The sequence below is a fragment of the Martes martes genome (assembly GCF_963455335.1).
Source record: "Martes martes genome assembly, chromosome: X".
Classification (NCBI taxonomy): Eukaryota; Metazoa; Chordata; class Mammalia; order Carnivora; family Mustelidae; genus Martes; species Martes martes.
In genome coordinates, this window is record NC_137897.1 from 10,776,976 (window position 1) to 10,792,149 (window position 15,174).

General features: G+C 45.0%; 1 protein-coding gene across 1 annotated transcript in view; it reads left to right on the forward strand.

Annotated features, from left to right (window-relative positions):
• The window catches only part of BMX (BMX non-receptor tyrosine kinase), a 42,452-nt gene that overhangs the window by 9,335 nt on the left and 17,943 nt on the right, over window positions 1-15,174 (forward strand). Inside the window, exons 5-10 of the mRNA XM_080795885.1 lie at window positions 248-312; window positions 4,778-4,953; window positions 7,908-7,979; window positions 8,643-8,696; window positions 11,594-11,648; window positions 13,008-13,087. Coding sequence (XP_080652011.1) covers window positions 248-312; window positions 4,778-4,953; window positions 7,908-7,979; window positions 8,643-8,696; window positions 11,594-11,648; window positions 13,008-13,087 — 502 coding nt within the window. The remainder of the gene's footprint in view (window positions 1-247; window positions 313-4,777; window positions 4,954-7,907; window positions 7,980-8,642; window positions 8,697-11,593; window positions 11,649-13,007; window positions 13,088-15,174) is intronic.

The window sequence follows — 15,174 nt, forward strand, 5'->3', positions numbered from 1 at the left end:
GTTTACAGGATTTAGAGGAACTTGAATGTTTTTATCCATTTGGGGAGGATATTGATAACCAAGGGGGGAGCAGTGGTGTTTGAGTTGGCTGTTACGCGGGAAAACAACAAAATCACTCCAAGTGCTGTGTCTAAATTCAAGTCATCTGAAGCATCGATCACATAAACTAGTTCATCCTTTTGATTCCTAACATCTGCTTTGTTTTGTTTAAAAGTTCCTTCTGATATTATTTGGTTTTGCTTTTCAGATGCTGATCTGCACGTTACAACCCATGAAGAGAAACACAGAGTTCCCATCTTCCCAGACAGAGTGGTAAGTTAATATTAAAAAATTTTTGCATAGTCAGGACATATTAAATAAACCACGAGTTGCCAGATTCAAGACTAGAAAATATGGCCTGCACTAGGACTGCTGAGCAAAGAGAGGACAGAAGTGAGCTATCACGGATAGCAACGGCAGCATCGAATGCCAAGTTCAAATAGCAAATCCTTTTACCATTTTATATTGTTGTACTTAATAACTGGACCTTTTCTAACCTGTAAGCACATAAATAGTCACCAAAAAATCGGTGCATGTGGGAGACGTCCTTACGATGGCATCACACAGGACAGGCAGGTGTTATTAGCTGTCATTCCTCCCCCAGCAGCTGCATGGCCAAGACCGCCTCATGTGGGTATCCTAATGAAGGATGGGACTTCATAGGGCACAAGCAGAAAATAACCTAATTCCTTCCCTCCGTTATCCCTTCAAAGCCACTTGGTGGGCTTTCTTCTCTGACCCTGAATGGAATCTTAGGGAGATTCCATAGTTTTCCAGCTGCTCTTGGATGAAACAAAATGTCCCAATTACTAGTAGTCATGAGAAGAACCTCTAAATTGTCCTATCCAATGTTATAAACATACGCCTCCAAACGTCATTCCAAGTTACAGCTTCTCCCCTTCACATAGCTCAGGTGTGCATCAGCTAGCTGGCTGCCTGCTTTGGGGAGAGAGCCATGGAGAAGCTGAGATTTCTGATTCTTTCATGGTTGGGGCCCAGGAAGAGGGGGTCTAATGAACAGTCATTTGCAGCAGATTGCGTCATGATTTTGGTAGGGGTGGCTTCTGGGTGAGACAGTTGTCTAATGCTGACTCTAGCTTATGGGAAACTTTGTGGGTTCCCCATGAGAGTGCAGATCCAAATGGAGTTTTATGATGGAGTGGTTGTCTTGACCCTTAGCTCTTGAGTTTCTAGTCTTCACATTTCTGCTGGGTCAATTCACCCATCTTGGGCCGAGTTCCTTTCAAGATGGCTCCCAGAACCCTCTCCCAAGGGTGGAGTTGGCCTACAGTACAACAGACAAAACTGACTGCTCTGGTTGGTACAACTGTATGTGAGTCACTCTCGCAATACAGGCTGCTGCTCTGTTTTTGCTCTGCTTTCCAGTTTGTAGCCATAGCCTCCTGCTTTTAGGCTTCCGAGGCAGATGTCAGCCTCCTCAAATGCCAGGGGACACATAAAATGGCCTCCCGGTGATGCTTTAGAAGCTCTCCCAGAAGTAAAGGAGTGTCTCTACCCATCCATTGGCTCTATGGTGTCTTGGGTACTTATTTTCAGCTGCATACAATCACACACACACACACACACACACACACACACACACACACACACACACACCTCTCTAAGTAAAAACCACATAATCTTTATGAACCAACATGAAGGACAAAAGGAAATCCATTAGAGGAGGTTAAATTGTATCTCCTAAATTTCATGTTCACCCAGAACCTCAGAATGTGACCTTATTTGGAAACAGGTTTTTGCAGATGTAATTAATTAAGGACTAAGGTGAGATCATACTTGCTAAGGATGTATCCTTATAAGAAGAGGAGAGGACACAGGGAGATACACAGAGAAGAAGGGCATTTAAAGACCTAGGCAGATCAGAAAACAAATAATCCAGTTAAGAAATGGGCAGATGACATGAATAGACGCTTTTTCAAAGAAGACATCCAGATGGCCAACAGACACATGAAAAGATGTTCAACATCACTCGTCATCAGGGAAACACAAATCAAAACCACCATTAGATATCACCTCACACCTGTCAGAATGGCTAAATTTAACAACATAAGAAACAACAGGGGTTGGCAAAGATGTAGAGGAAGAGTAACCCTCCTACACTGTTGGGGGGAATGCAAGCTGGTGCAGCCACTCTGGAAAACAGGATGGAGGTTCCCCAGAAAGTTGAAAACAGAACTACCCTGTGACCCAGCAATCGCACTACTAGGTATTTACCCAAAGGATACCAAAATACTGATTCAAAGGGATACACGCACCCCAACGTTTATAGCAGCATTACCAACAATATCCAAACTACGGAGAGAGCCAAAATGTCCCTCACTGATGAATGGATAAAGAAGAGGTGGTATAGCTACACAATGGAATATTATTCAGCCAACAAAAAGAACAGATGAACATATGGCAAGGATAGGGGGAAGGGAGAGAGGGAAACAGGCCGTAAGAGACTCTTAATGATAGAGAACTAAGGGGTTGATGGAGAGAGGTGGGCAGGGGGATGGGCTAGATGGGTGATGGGTACCAAGGAGAGCACCTTCTTGTGATGAGCACTGGGTATTGTATGGCAGTGATGGAACACTGAATTCTTCTCCCGAAGCCAATATTGCACTGTATGTTAACTAAACCTAAAATTTAAATACATAAATAAATAAACACACACCTAGGCAGGAGATTCGAGTTATGCTGCCACAAGTGAAAGAATGCTAGAACCACCGGAAGTTGGAAGTGGCCAACGAATATTCTCCCACAGAGCTTTCACAGGGAGCACAGTCATAGTGAAGCCCTGATTTTGGACTTGGGGCCTCCGGAACAGCGAGAGAACAAATCTCTGTTGTTTCAATCCAAGGAAACTAATGCAGTTGTTCAGGTTTGAGGGTTTTATTATCAGCAACATTGCTATTTTGGTTTGGCTCCATGCTCCGGTCCTGAAGTTTGAAAATTATGGCTTTATAAAACACCTAAGAGCAATGTCCAGAATAAGCAAATTTACAGGAACAAAGGGTTGACTAGCAGTTGCCCAGGGCCAGGATGGAACGGGTGACTATTCACAGTCACAAGGGCCTTACGCGAGTGACGGCAATGTGCTCCGTCTGGATTGTGGTGATGGTTTGTCCATCTGGACAATTTTACCAAAAGTCACTGAATTCTACACTGACGAAGGGTAATTTTCATGGTATGCAAATCATAGTCCAGTAAAATTTGTTTTAAACAAATCTAAGAGCAGAGGATAATTTAGGAGCCAGAAACCATTGCATCTAATCTCTGGCAAGGAATTCTTTGGGAAATGTGCTAAAAATTATCAGTCAGGCAAATCAGCGGCCAAGGATTTGTAAGTCTGTTTTGATTGTAAGCTGCCCTAAGGGATCAAGGATCAGCGAGAGTATCATGAAAAATGTGTTTCCCTTTGTTTTGTTTTTACCAGAACATTCTGTAGAGGACTTACTTTGCAGAGTGGAGGAAATTAAAAATCTACTTTCTAGCCCTTCTGTTCAGACTTCCGTTTAGGGAACTTTCTTGAGCATTTATCTCTGGATGGAACCACCACATAGCTCATAAATAGCAGTGTCCAGCACTGGGATGTCGATCCCTGCAAAGAAGTAAAAATACGAGTATGAAAAATTAAATGCAGGCCTTACATCTTTTTATGTGAATTTTTCATTGAGATATAACATGCACTTGGACAAGTATACGTGCCCGAAGTGTTCAGCTTGATGACTTTTCACAAACCGAACACATCTGTATAACTCTCACTCAAATCAAGGAACAGAACATCGCAGAACCCCAGGGGTACCATCGTGTTCCTTTCACTATATCCCACGGAGAGTACTCACTAGCCTGACTTATAACATCATAGATCACGTGCTTGGTTTTGACCTTTACGTAAGTGGGATCATAAAGCACATCATCGTTGTGTATTATCTGTCTTTCTGTGAGACTGACTGACTCTTTAGTGTGTGGTTGTAGTTTACTCTCACTGCTGTATAGGATTCCACTGTATGGAATATGCCCCTATGTTCATTTTATTGCTACTGTAACAAATTACCAAAATTGAGTGACTTAAAGCAACACAAATTTATTTTCTTGAAATTCTGAAGGTCAGAAGTCTAACATAAAATGGGTCCACACAGCTGCATTCCTTCTGGAGGCTTTAGAGGGGAAAAATCCATTGCCTTGCCTTTTCCAGCTTCTAGGGGCCACCTATGTTCTTTGCTTTCTGGCCCCCTCTTCTATCTTCAGGACCAGAAGGGCAGCACCTTATGTTTAATATCAAATAAGTTTATTATCGTCCCCTTTAAATGGACATTTAGGTCATTTCCGGGTTTTATCGAATGGAAATAATTGTGCTATGAACATTCTTGTATGTGTCATTTGATTTCACTGCTGGACGCGCGTATAGACTTTCTGGATCATAGGGTGGGTGCACAGTTGACCTCAGTAGATTTTGCAAACCGCTTTTCAATGTGCTTATACACTCCGTACTGCAACCAGCCCGGTATGAGAGTTCCGGTTGCTCCAGATCTTTGCCGATACTTAGTACTGCCCTTCTTGCCCTTGTCTTCCTTTCCTTTCCTTTCTTTTCCTTCCTTCCTTCTCTTCCTTCCTTCTCTTCTTTCTTTCCTTCCTTCCTTCCTTCCTAAGAGCTAATGTACTTGGCTTGTTAGTTCCCAGTGCCTGAATCGGTGCCTCACTATGATATGTTAAAATCTCTTCTCCTCCAAAGCTGAAGATTCCTCGAGCAGTTCCTGTTTTCAGAATGAATGAACCATCCTCAAGTACCACCATGGCCCAGTATGACAGTGACTCCAAGAAAAACTATGGCTCCCAGCTGACTGTCAACGTGCAGTGTACTCCAAGAGAAGATTGCCCTGACTGGTGGAAAGTAAGGAAACTGAAAAGGTAAACTTCAGATCCTAGTTGGGCTCCCCAGCGCGTAGGCTAGAATTACCCGCAGCCTTGGATGTCAGCCTCAAAGCTGTCCACGCGGGCCTTAGTTGAGAAGGGCTACCCTTTCCGAAAAGGCTCAGTGCTTGAGCCTGAAGTCTGGGCGAGCAGGTGCCCCGCTGGGACCGAACGGCATGGACCTCCCATCTGGATGATCTGATCTATGATCTGAACGGTACTTGCAACATTTTATTCCCTCCCTTTTCTCTACTCCTTTCCCCCAAATAACCCTACATGCCAGAACTTGGAACCTTTTTAATATACCCTTTACATGAGATAGTTCAGGGTGGGCTTACTTTTGTCCTGTGCTTACAAATGACAAGTAACCCTCCCAGCGAGGCCTCGGCTGCCTTCTCAGGATGGACACCTTCACCTCTCCTGACATAAGTCTTCTCACTTTTTTTTTTAATGAATTATTTTTATTAACATATAGTGTATTATTTGCCCCAGGGGTACAGGTCTGTGAATCGTCAGACTTATACACTTCACAGCACTCACCATAGCACATACCCTTAAGCCAAAAGTTGCTACCTAAAGCCAGACTGAAAATTACCTTGAAGGCTCCATACTTGATGTTCACTAAAGATTGGATTGAATCGCAAGTTGACAATAGAAAAAGGGTCAAGTGACTGTCCTTCCCTCTGGCCCCAGCCTTCCTCCCCATCATGTTCTTCACTGTCTGACATCCCCTCACCCAGTCATTAGCCTCCCGGCAGGGCATCGGGGTCTGTCTTTCCCAATAATGTAGAACATCTCTTGGCTCCCAGGCATCTCCTTTCTTTGTCTTCTCCCTCGTGCCCTTATTTTTTTTTTTTTATTCTTTCCATCCTCATCATTTTTACCCAAAGCAAATGCCTCACTGTACCAATGACACAGACACAGGGCCACACGGAACTTGAAAGAATGTAGGTGTATTCTTGCTGTTGCTTTCGGCATAACAAATTGCAGTGCTTTTCGTTTCAAAGTGGAGCTAGAGTCCAAGTGTATTAATCTATACCTGGCGCCTGAGGTGACATATCCCATTTATTTGCCCGCAATCCAGTCTTCTTGTGGAAGGAGACCATCGATAGACACAGATCCTAGGAGAGTGGGTGTCATGTCAGCTTTGTGCCAGGCCCCTTCCCTACCGGAAGCCCCAGGGATCCATTGAGGGAAATGTGTGGCGAAACTGATCAGTATTCAGATAAGTAGTCGGCACTATTAATTCATGGGGCGGGGGACAGGGGGTGTTGTACGGCCACCAACGCCTGGATGGCTAGATCCTATCTTTATTGAAATTGTTGACATTTTTTTTCATCACAGATTTTTTCATTAATTTTTATCTTTAAAAAGTTTCATCAACACGTTACTGAGTTTTTCTGACACCCCCTTAGGTTTTGCACCCCAGATTCAGTCCCGACCTTGGATTTTTCCCTAGAACTTGAGAAACCTGGTCATCTGAACAAAGAATCAATGAATCACTTCTTAGCCTGAGTAGTATTACATCAGTGAGTGAAAGATGATGATGGCTTAAAGGTCTTGTGGATTGAACTTTTAAAATGCCGTCATGAGTCTCAGCTTGCATAAGTAAATAATACTTTCTATCAACTGCCCTCACTTGAGCTGCTTTTTAATTTTTTCCATTAAAGCATTCAAATATTGCAGAATACACAGGCTACCTTCTCATAGGATATTTTCTATGCACACATTATCGTGTGTAGAGAATTAAAAAATCAGATTCTTCTGTGCCACTCTCTCTCTTCACTTCACATCTTGGGCATTTTTTTCCCATTTAAATACATGAAGTGACATTTAAGTTTTAATGTGAAAAAATATTGAATGGTGGTTACACATAACCTGCGTTTTGCCCTCTTAGTAATTTTTAAGTATGTTAAAAATTGAGTTGAGAGGTGTTAGGGACACTCACACTGTCGTGCAAGCTCCCCGATTATTTTGAGTGTCTGTATAGTTATACGGATCAGTTATATGGATAAACCTCAGAGATGCACCATGGAGGGACATTCTCTGTGTGTTCTTAAAAGCAACATAAAAGTGAAAATTGCTTAACCTTTTAAAATAAGAGTTTTCTTATGAAGAGATGAAGTAAAAAAAAACAAAAACAAAAACCTCAGAGATGCACCATGGATGGACATTCTCCGTGTGTTCTTAAAAGCAACATAAAAGTGAAAATTGCTTAACCTTTTAAAATAAGAGTTTTCTTATGAAGAGATGAAGTTAAAAAAAAAAAAAAAAAAAACCTCAGAGATGCACCATGGATGGACATTCTCCGTGTGTTCTTAAAAACGACATAAAAGCGAAAATTGCTTCACCTTTTAAAATAAGAGTTTTCTTATGAAGAGATGAAGTAAACAAAACAAAACAAAAACCGTGCTAGTGAGCGAGGTTCTTCGGGAGGCAGAGATGGCTCCTTCTCAGCGTTGAGGAAATGGAGCCAGAGAAGCATTTCCTTGTTAAGGAAGCTTGTTGCTACGAAGGGTGGTTTTGAAAAACAGCCTGAGATAGGAAGGCGAGCAGGAAATAGGTCCTACCTTCCAAGCAAAACAGCATTTTCAGACTTTTCATTGCAATTGTAACAGCCAAGAGGAAAATAACATGTTAAAATATCTGAGTGACCGAATGCCTGCATAGCGACAAGAAAATCAAGGCAAACCCCGTCCAGATGATCTATTCATCCGACTTTTCTAGTCACGGCTCTCTTTTGCTTAGGAAGCCCTGTCAAGCTACCTCTGGTTATTGGGGTCCCTGCAAGGACGAAAATGTGAAAAGGACTCATTAGCTTAAATTCCCAACCCAAGTGAAAGGTGACAGTCCCAATGTTCAAGGAAGCTCAAAGATATCTAACAAACCTATTTTTCTCTTTTGACATTTATAAGTAAACATGAATTTACAACATGTATCTTTTGTCGCAGCAGTGAAGATTTTGCATCTGGCCACCAAAGGGAAAGGACGGTTGCAAATCACAGCACCTCCAAGATGTCATGGTAAATCAAAGGCAGATCATTCCTTTACGTGTAGGATTTGCTTCCATTTGCAGGAAAACTAACCACATTTGCAATCATTTTTGCAACCAGACGTCACATTTAAGGTAAAGACGAACCAAAAAATTCACGCAGTTTGCCTCTCTGAACCCTTCAGTCGGTCCGACTCGATGATCCGTGGGTTACACTTCTCCTCACCTTGATATATGCTGTCCATCATTCATGATATGCACTAGTGTTAGCATGAGCAAAAGTATACCAGGCTGGGGCCGCGCTAGCAGGAGGAAAACCACCCAAAGCCAAGTAACTCTTCTCTAAGAATTGCTCTATACAAAACCCCAATTTCTTTTAAACCTCCTACTCCAGCTGCTTCTGAAGGCATTTGTCTATTTCATGAGCCCGCTCTTCCAAAAGAGTCAGGTAAATCCATGTTCCTGGCGGCCTCCTGGAGCAAAGAGCCATTTCCTCACTAAACTGGGCATGAACTCAACTTTTGAGTGGTTCTCTCTTCACTTGGCAGATACCTTCCCGAGTGCAAAGAGGGAATTTTATTTGTGGGGGTGAAAGCTGGGTGGGATTCGATGTTGCACTGCTAGATGGCGGGGGGACTTTCTGTTGTGCTCTGTTTTGGTTTGGGGCATTCATGTCCTTCCCTCTCTTCTTAAGGGGGTTCCCCGAGTCAAGTTCATCTGAAGGAGAGGAAAACCTGGATGACTATGAGTGAGTTTGAAAGTCCTCTGTGCTCCTCTAAACCTAACATAGATGTTTCTATTCCATTCTTCTCCAAAGGAATTAGAGCACATGCCTCAAACTTGCTCAGGAGGCCTATATTTACTTGGGTAAACTCATGTGAGGTTCTGGGCCACTTATCCGGATGATGGGTGAGAATGAGCTGGGTTGTTATTAAGGGAAATGATTTTCCTCAGTCTGGATTCTCTAAATTGCCTGTACATATTCACTGGATTTATCATATACCTGGTGTCCCCTTCACTTGACTTTGTTTTCGTAGATGCGGTATATGACATTTCTGCTGAGTATTTCTGCCCTGGAGGTCTCTGGCCAGGGTGATGTTTGAAGGCTCTTATTAGCACTTATTAGTTCCGTCTATGAAGTTGTTTATGATACGGTAACAAGGGAGCGTAACTGAAACTTGAATGTGACTGCATTTATGTTGAGAGAGTCCTATTCCTAGGGTGACCTTATCATTTAACATCCAAATTAGGACATTTTAGAAAGAGAAAAAGAGCACACCATTAAATATTATACTTGGACATCAGGCATGATCTGGACTGGTGAGGATACTGAGGCAGGTTGGCCTAAGGGGCACTTAAGGTCCTTTCCAAAATCTAAGACTGTATCCTTCTACAAATAGGGACAAATACGTCTCCGGGACCTTATTTAAAGTTGGCATTAAGGAGACGCAGGAGTGACAGGGAAGATTGTGTCTCCCGGACACCTGCTACCAAACGGTAGCCAACTCACTTGACCATCAGGATTATATGTCTTTGCGGTTCTGTTTTTCTATGACTGTGCTCACTGAGATATTGGCTCTAGGTACAGTGAGAGGTTTTATAAAGCACACGTCACTGCTTTGACTCTTCGTCTTACCTCTAACCCAGTGTAGGCCTTGGCTTTCGTGCCACATTAGGGAACACCTGCCGTAGGCCCCACACACCATGGCCTTCTCACCACCTTCTAGCTCCCACTGATCCCTACCTTCCTCCCCAACATCTACCCTCAGGAAAGCCTCTGATGGAATAATTCAAACGAGGACATAAATGACTGAGAAACACCCACACCCAAATTATCCAAAGATAACAGTACTTTGACAGATGAGAAAGATTTAAACCCAGGGGAGTGAACCCCTAATTGTGGATGCCAGTCTTTAGCGTTTCGATAAATTGGAAGTCTCTCTTTGATTTGGAAAGCCCAGACCTGACCATACGGACAGTCTCTACCTTCATCATTTCTAAATTCAAGAGGGGCGCGAGACGTGTGCCCTGGGGAAACACTCGGGAGAGACCTGCCCTCTTCCAAGTCAAAGAGATGCCAGAGTCAAAGAGATGCTGCAGGGTCCAGGGCTCAGCCTCTCACACTGTGCTCGGGGCCCCCACCTTCTTCCTCTGTCAGTGGTACTGAAGCATTCGTTTGGTGGGCAGAACTTCAGGAGGAATTCTACTATGTTCTATTGAAGGCTGACGCACCGAAGTTTAGATGGAAAATCATACCTTAGGACCAGGCTTAAGCTTCTGCTGCTCTGGCAATGACACGCTGAAATCTTTTTTTAAAACAAACAGAGCAGGCCTCAGCGAAGTTATGACACAAGCAAAGTGTGTGTGTGTGTGTGTGTGTGTGTGTGTGTGTGTGTGTTGTGGGGGGGGGGGGTAAGGCTTATTCACAATTCCGCTTTGCTTCTCTGGACCTCTATCCTTATACTCGATCACCTCTTTCTTCTATCTCCTATAGGCATGTTTCCTGGATCATATTCCCTGAGGAGTCTTTTGATGAGCTGTGATTAGCTTAAAATACTGACTCCGAAGAAAATGATCAGTTCCTACCTCAAGTATTAATTATAGCATATCTATAAGGGTAGAGTTAGAAGAGACTTTTAAACTGATCAAATTCAGCCCTCATCCTCATTTGGCAAATGGGCAATTCCAAGGTCAGAAAAGGCCAAGTGGCTTGTCCAGAGCCGTACAGCTACTTATTAGGAAGTTATGTCTGGGATCCAAACCTCCCAGCTGGCTGGTGGTCCTTCCATTCCACGGGCCTCCCCACCAGCTGACAAGCCCCGCCCCCCCACCCCCCCAATACATCCTCACCCTCGGGTTCTTCTTTCCTCCTCAGGTGTTATCCTCTAGCCAGAGGGTCCTTGTGAGGCGCCGAACCCCTGCTCCCCCCCACCTCACACCCTGTTCGTTTCCCTAGTGTGACATTCTGGCCAAAGCCAGAAGACAGCAGACAATGCTGATCTCACATGGGAAACAAATCTGGGGGCTGCTGGGCTCTACATAGTAAGATATGATGCTCTTGGCTCACTTAGTGAAGAAAGTAATATTTGAAGATCACGTCTGGCTCTTCCACGCCATCTGTCTCTCAGGTCACTGTGTTCCTGGCTTAACATAACCATAGAGGCTTATCATTGCTATCCTACAAATAAAAAAAAAATTTGTTAGAAAAGCATTTGCTTTGAAAGCGGGTGCTATAAAGGGTGCTTCTATCAGATCATGACAAGAAAAATACAGGGCTGAAAGATACGAACTTTCATCTTGTCATTGTGGCAAGCCCACTTTCCTACTGGAATATTCTTTCCTTGGTCTCATCTCTGGCTCTCGTCCGAATCAGGGACACACAGGACGCACAGACCGGCCCGAAGGAGCCCAGAGGCTCTTCAGTGACAGCCCGTGTGAAACAGACACCCGGGCACCAGCTCAGACTCGTACTTGCGTGGTGGAGACACGGGAACCTGTAGTTTTGAAAAGCCCCCGGGGTTGGGGGGAGCAGTCAGGTTGGGCAATCCCTGATCAAAGCCTCATTGCACGGAGTGGAAAGTGGAGTGATGAGGGATCCGGTTACAAATTATTAACTCGCAAATTCGCAATTCTTTCCTGTTGTAGCTGGTTTGCGGGTAACATCTCCAGGGCCCAGTCGGAGCAGTTACTGAGACAAACGGTAAGTCGTCCAGTCTCTAAAGGCTCTCTCTCGGGCCCAGAGGGTAGGGCCCTTGCTTCTCGTAGAAACCAGAGGGTTTCCAGGCAAGGGCTCATAGCCCCGGGGCTTACCAGGCCCTTCGCCTGTGGCCCCCTCCTCTGTTTTTCACGAGCTCCTGCTGGGTAATAAGCCACTTCCAGATTGAGCGGTTGAAACAAGATTCAGGAGTTCTCACCATTCTGGGCAGGAGGTGCCATGGTTCTGCTCCGTGTGGCTGACGCGGGCTTCCTCACAGCCTGGCGATCCCGAGGCAGGGGTAGACACGGACAAGCCCCGGGGTTCACTGCAAGCACGGATGCAATATCGGCTTGTGTCGCGCCTGCGAATGCCCTATTAGCCTGAGCGAGTCTGGTGGCCCAGCCCGGACTCGGTGTGGGAGGGGACTGCCCAGGGCAAGAATACGGAGACCTGATTGACAGCCTAGGTCATCTCTGTCCCTGCTCGGGAGCACCCGAACTGGAGTCCAGCAGGTGTAAGCGGGAGTACCTCTACCCGAGTCTGTCACGAAATTGGCACGGAAATAACAGAAGCAAACTCTTTCCACCTGCAAAACTGATGCTGTGTTATAGTTCAACCTAGAAAAACACACCAGGGGTTTCTTTGAGGGGGTACTAGTGGGAACGTGATGACGTTATCACCGAACGCGGTGTCTTGTCACGTTGTTGCACTCCTAGCTTACTGTCCGCTCTTCCTAGTCTGGGTCTGCTTGGCGTTAGCGCAAGTCATTAAGAAAGACAAGTTGAGCGTGGAACTTTGATAAATGCATCGTTGGTTTTCTTTTTTTTTTTTAATTTTATTTATTTATTTGAGAGAGAGAGATGACGAGTAGGCAGAGAGGCAGGCAGAGAGAGAGGGGGAAGCAGGCTCCCTGCCGAGCAGGGAGCCCGATGCGGGGCTCGATCCCAGGACCCTGAGATCACGACCCGGGCCGAAGGCAGAGGCTTAACCCACTGAGCCACCCAGGTGCCCCCATCATTGGTTTTCTAATACCTTCCAAGGTATTCTATCTGCGGTGATAGGTGGTTTTTAAGTGTTATTTCTGAAAGATTAAAATATCAGGCTTGCACAAATACAGACAAAATTATCAAAGAGGGTTAAAAACTAAGTGGAGAGGGAGAGTCCCAATGCACGGGGTAGGTCTCTCCAAGAACTGAGCGAGAAAAGGAGGAAAGCTGAACCGTGGGTCCCCTTCTGCGCCAGCTGTTGGGTGACCTGGGCTGTCATTGACATTTAAAGTTGATCGAAAAGATCCATTTCCCTACCACCTACCAGAATAATGAAAATGTTTTCCATTCCTTCCACTCTTTCCTTCCTTTCCAGGGAAAAGAAGGTGCATTTATGGTTAGAAATTCCCGCCAGGCGGGAATGTACACGGTGTCCTTATTTAGCAAGGCTATGAAGTAAGTATGACATGGATGTCTTTCTTTTATCTTTTGTGTATGTTCTTTGAATACGCTGGCCATTTAGTCACGTCTGGGGATAAGACACCATCTTTAAACTCTGGCGTTTTGGCTCAAAGGATTTGTCTTGAATGTGACCGTTCAGTAGTTGCCTGGCCCACCCAGCCCCGACTCTGAGAGCTCGTTCTCTGGGGGAGCCTATTGTGCCCATCCCAGGCAGCGGCAGAGTGCCCAGCGCACAGCACGCCTCACTAAACACTTGTTAAAGGAATCTTGGCCTGTTCCCCTTTGACTTGGCCCTAAGCCTAGAAAGAGAGAAAAAGCACAATGGAGTCTGCCCACCATTGGCCAGACCCACCTGCTGAGCCGAGAAACACACCCCAGGGTGTGGTTTTTCGTCAGCCTCTCCATTAGGAGCGGAGCTAGCAGAAAGTTGGATCAGTGTAACTGGGTTCCCCAGATAGCTTCTTTCTGGGGTGTTGTCCCCTTTTTGTGGCGAAGAGCTCTGGCTTGAAGCTGCACCTCAGGGTCCAACTCCTGACTTTACCATTTCAAGGCTTTAGGACCCTGAGCAAGTTTCTTAGCCTCTGTGCCTCGGCTTCCCCATTTGAAGATTTTATTTATTTATTTAATTTTGAGAAAGAGAGAGAGCTCTCACAAGTGGGGAGGTGAGGGCAGAAGGAGAAGCGGGCTCCCGGCTGAGCAAGGAGCCTGATGCGGGGCTCGATCCCAGGACCCTGAGATCATGACTCAAGCTGAAGGCAGTTGCCTAACCAACTGAGCCACCCAGGCGCCCTTGGCTTCCCCTCTGAAAAGGAAAAATAACAACGACTATTATGCTCTATAGATGAAGTGAGTTAATTCACATGGTGGACACAGCAGTGCTCGGCACAGGGTACGCGCTTAATACGCATATAGCAATCACCATGATATTGTCGTTATTGTGAAGGAGCGAGTCTAGATGTGCTACTCTTCCACCCCAACACCCATGCACATACGACACCCCCTGTCACCACCTGCAAGACACTGTCACTGACATCAGGATCCTCTGCCAGAGTTTTACAAGCCACTTTCCCATTGGCTGTTAGCTCTTTTGTCCCTTCTAATCACCCCATGAAGCAAATAGGAACGGTGTTTTCATGGGCACCATTCTACAGAGGACAGCTCCGAGGTTCCAATATTTCTCTTACTGGTTGGATGGCATGACCCTACCTTGGGCACCTATAGGGTTTTTGGTCATAATGAATGATTAAAAGGTTATTTTATTTAAGAATTTTTTTATGGAGTATCTACCTCCAATTTGAGAGACTAAGATGTGCCCTATGCAGCAACCCGGAATTTTCCAATACAGGAAGCTATGTCCCCGGTGCATCTCATGGACCAGTTTGCACACCTAGATGCCGGCCAAAGCCAACCCAGTAAGAACCAGAGGCAGAGATTTGTTTCATTGACTGTTAAGGCTCTGTGACCCTCTGGCCCTGCAGCTTCAGCCAAACCCGGTATCAGTCAAGGTCCTTGACACCAGGTTTATTTTTGAAGATGGCCTGGTAGGAAAAAACAGCAAATAGATAATGAGTCAAGTGAAAATAATCCACATTCATGACTACAGAAACCTTCTTTTATGAAACGCCATCAACGGGCTTGAATGAATTTCATGCTGAAACCAAGAACAAAGTAGCCATTTGCAACAAGAAGACGCCCCTTTCCCCGTTTATAGTTGCAGTTTTAACTAGGCTGGCATGACCGCGACGGATTTATCAACAGTTTCTTATGCGCCAAACCTAGTGCAAATTGCTAGGTACAGGATCGCATCCAATCTTTGTAACAAACAAATGAGGTTAGCTAGCAAGCAGAAGTTGTGGATCAAAGCCCAGTTCTCGACTGCTAGGCCATACTCTAAAACTGAAGACGGCGTATTATTCCTGATCAGCCCAAATCGATGTGCATCAATGCACCACTATCTTTCAAAATGAGCACAACGAGGAAAACGTGTCTTATGTGGAAAAGGTCCAAGTTTGTGTGAGGAATTAAAGGACATCCCCACCCACGTCATCTTGCATGCTCCACTCCCCAAAGAGCCTCTCCCC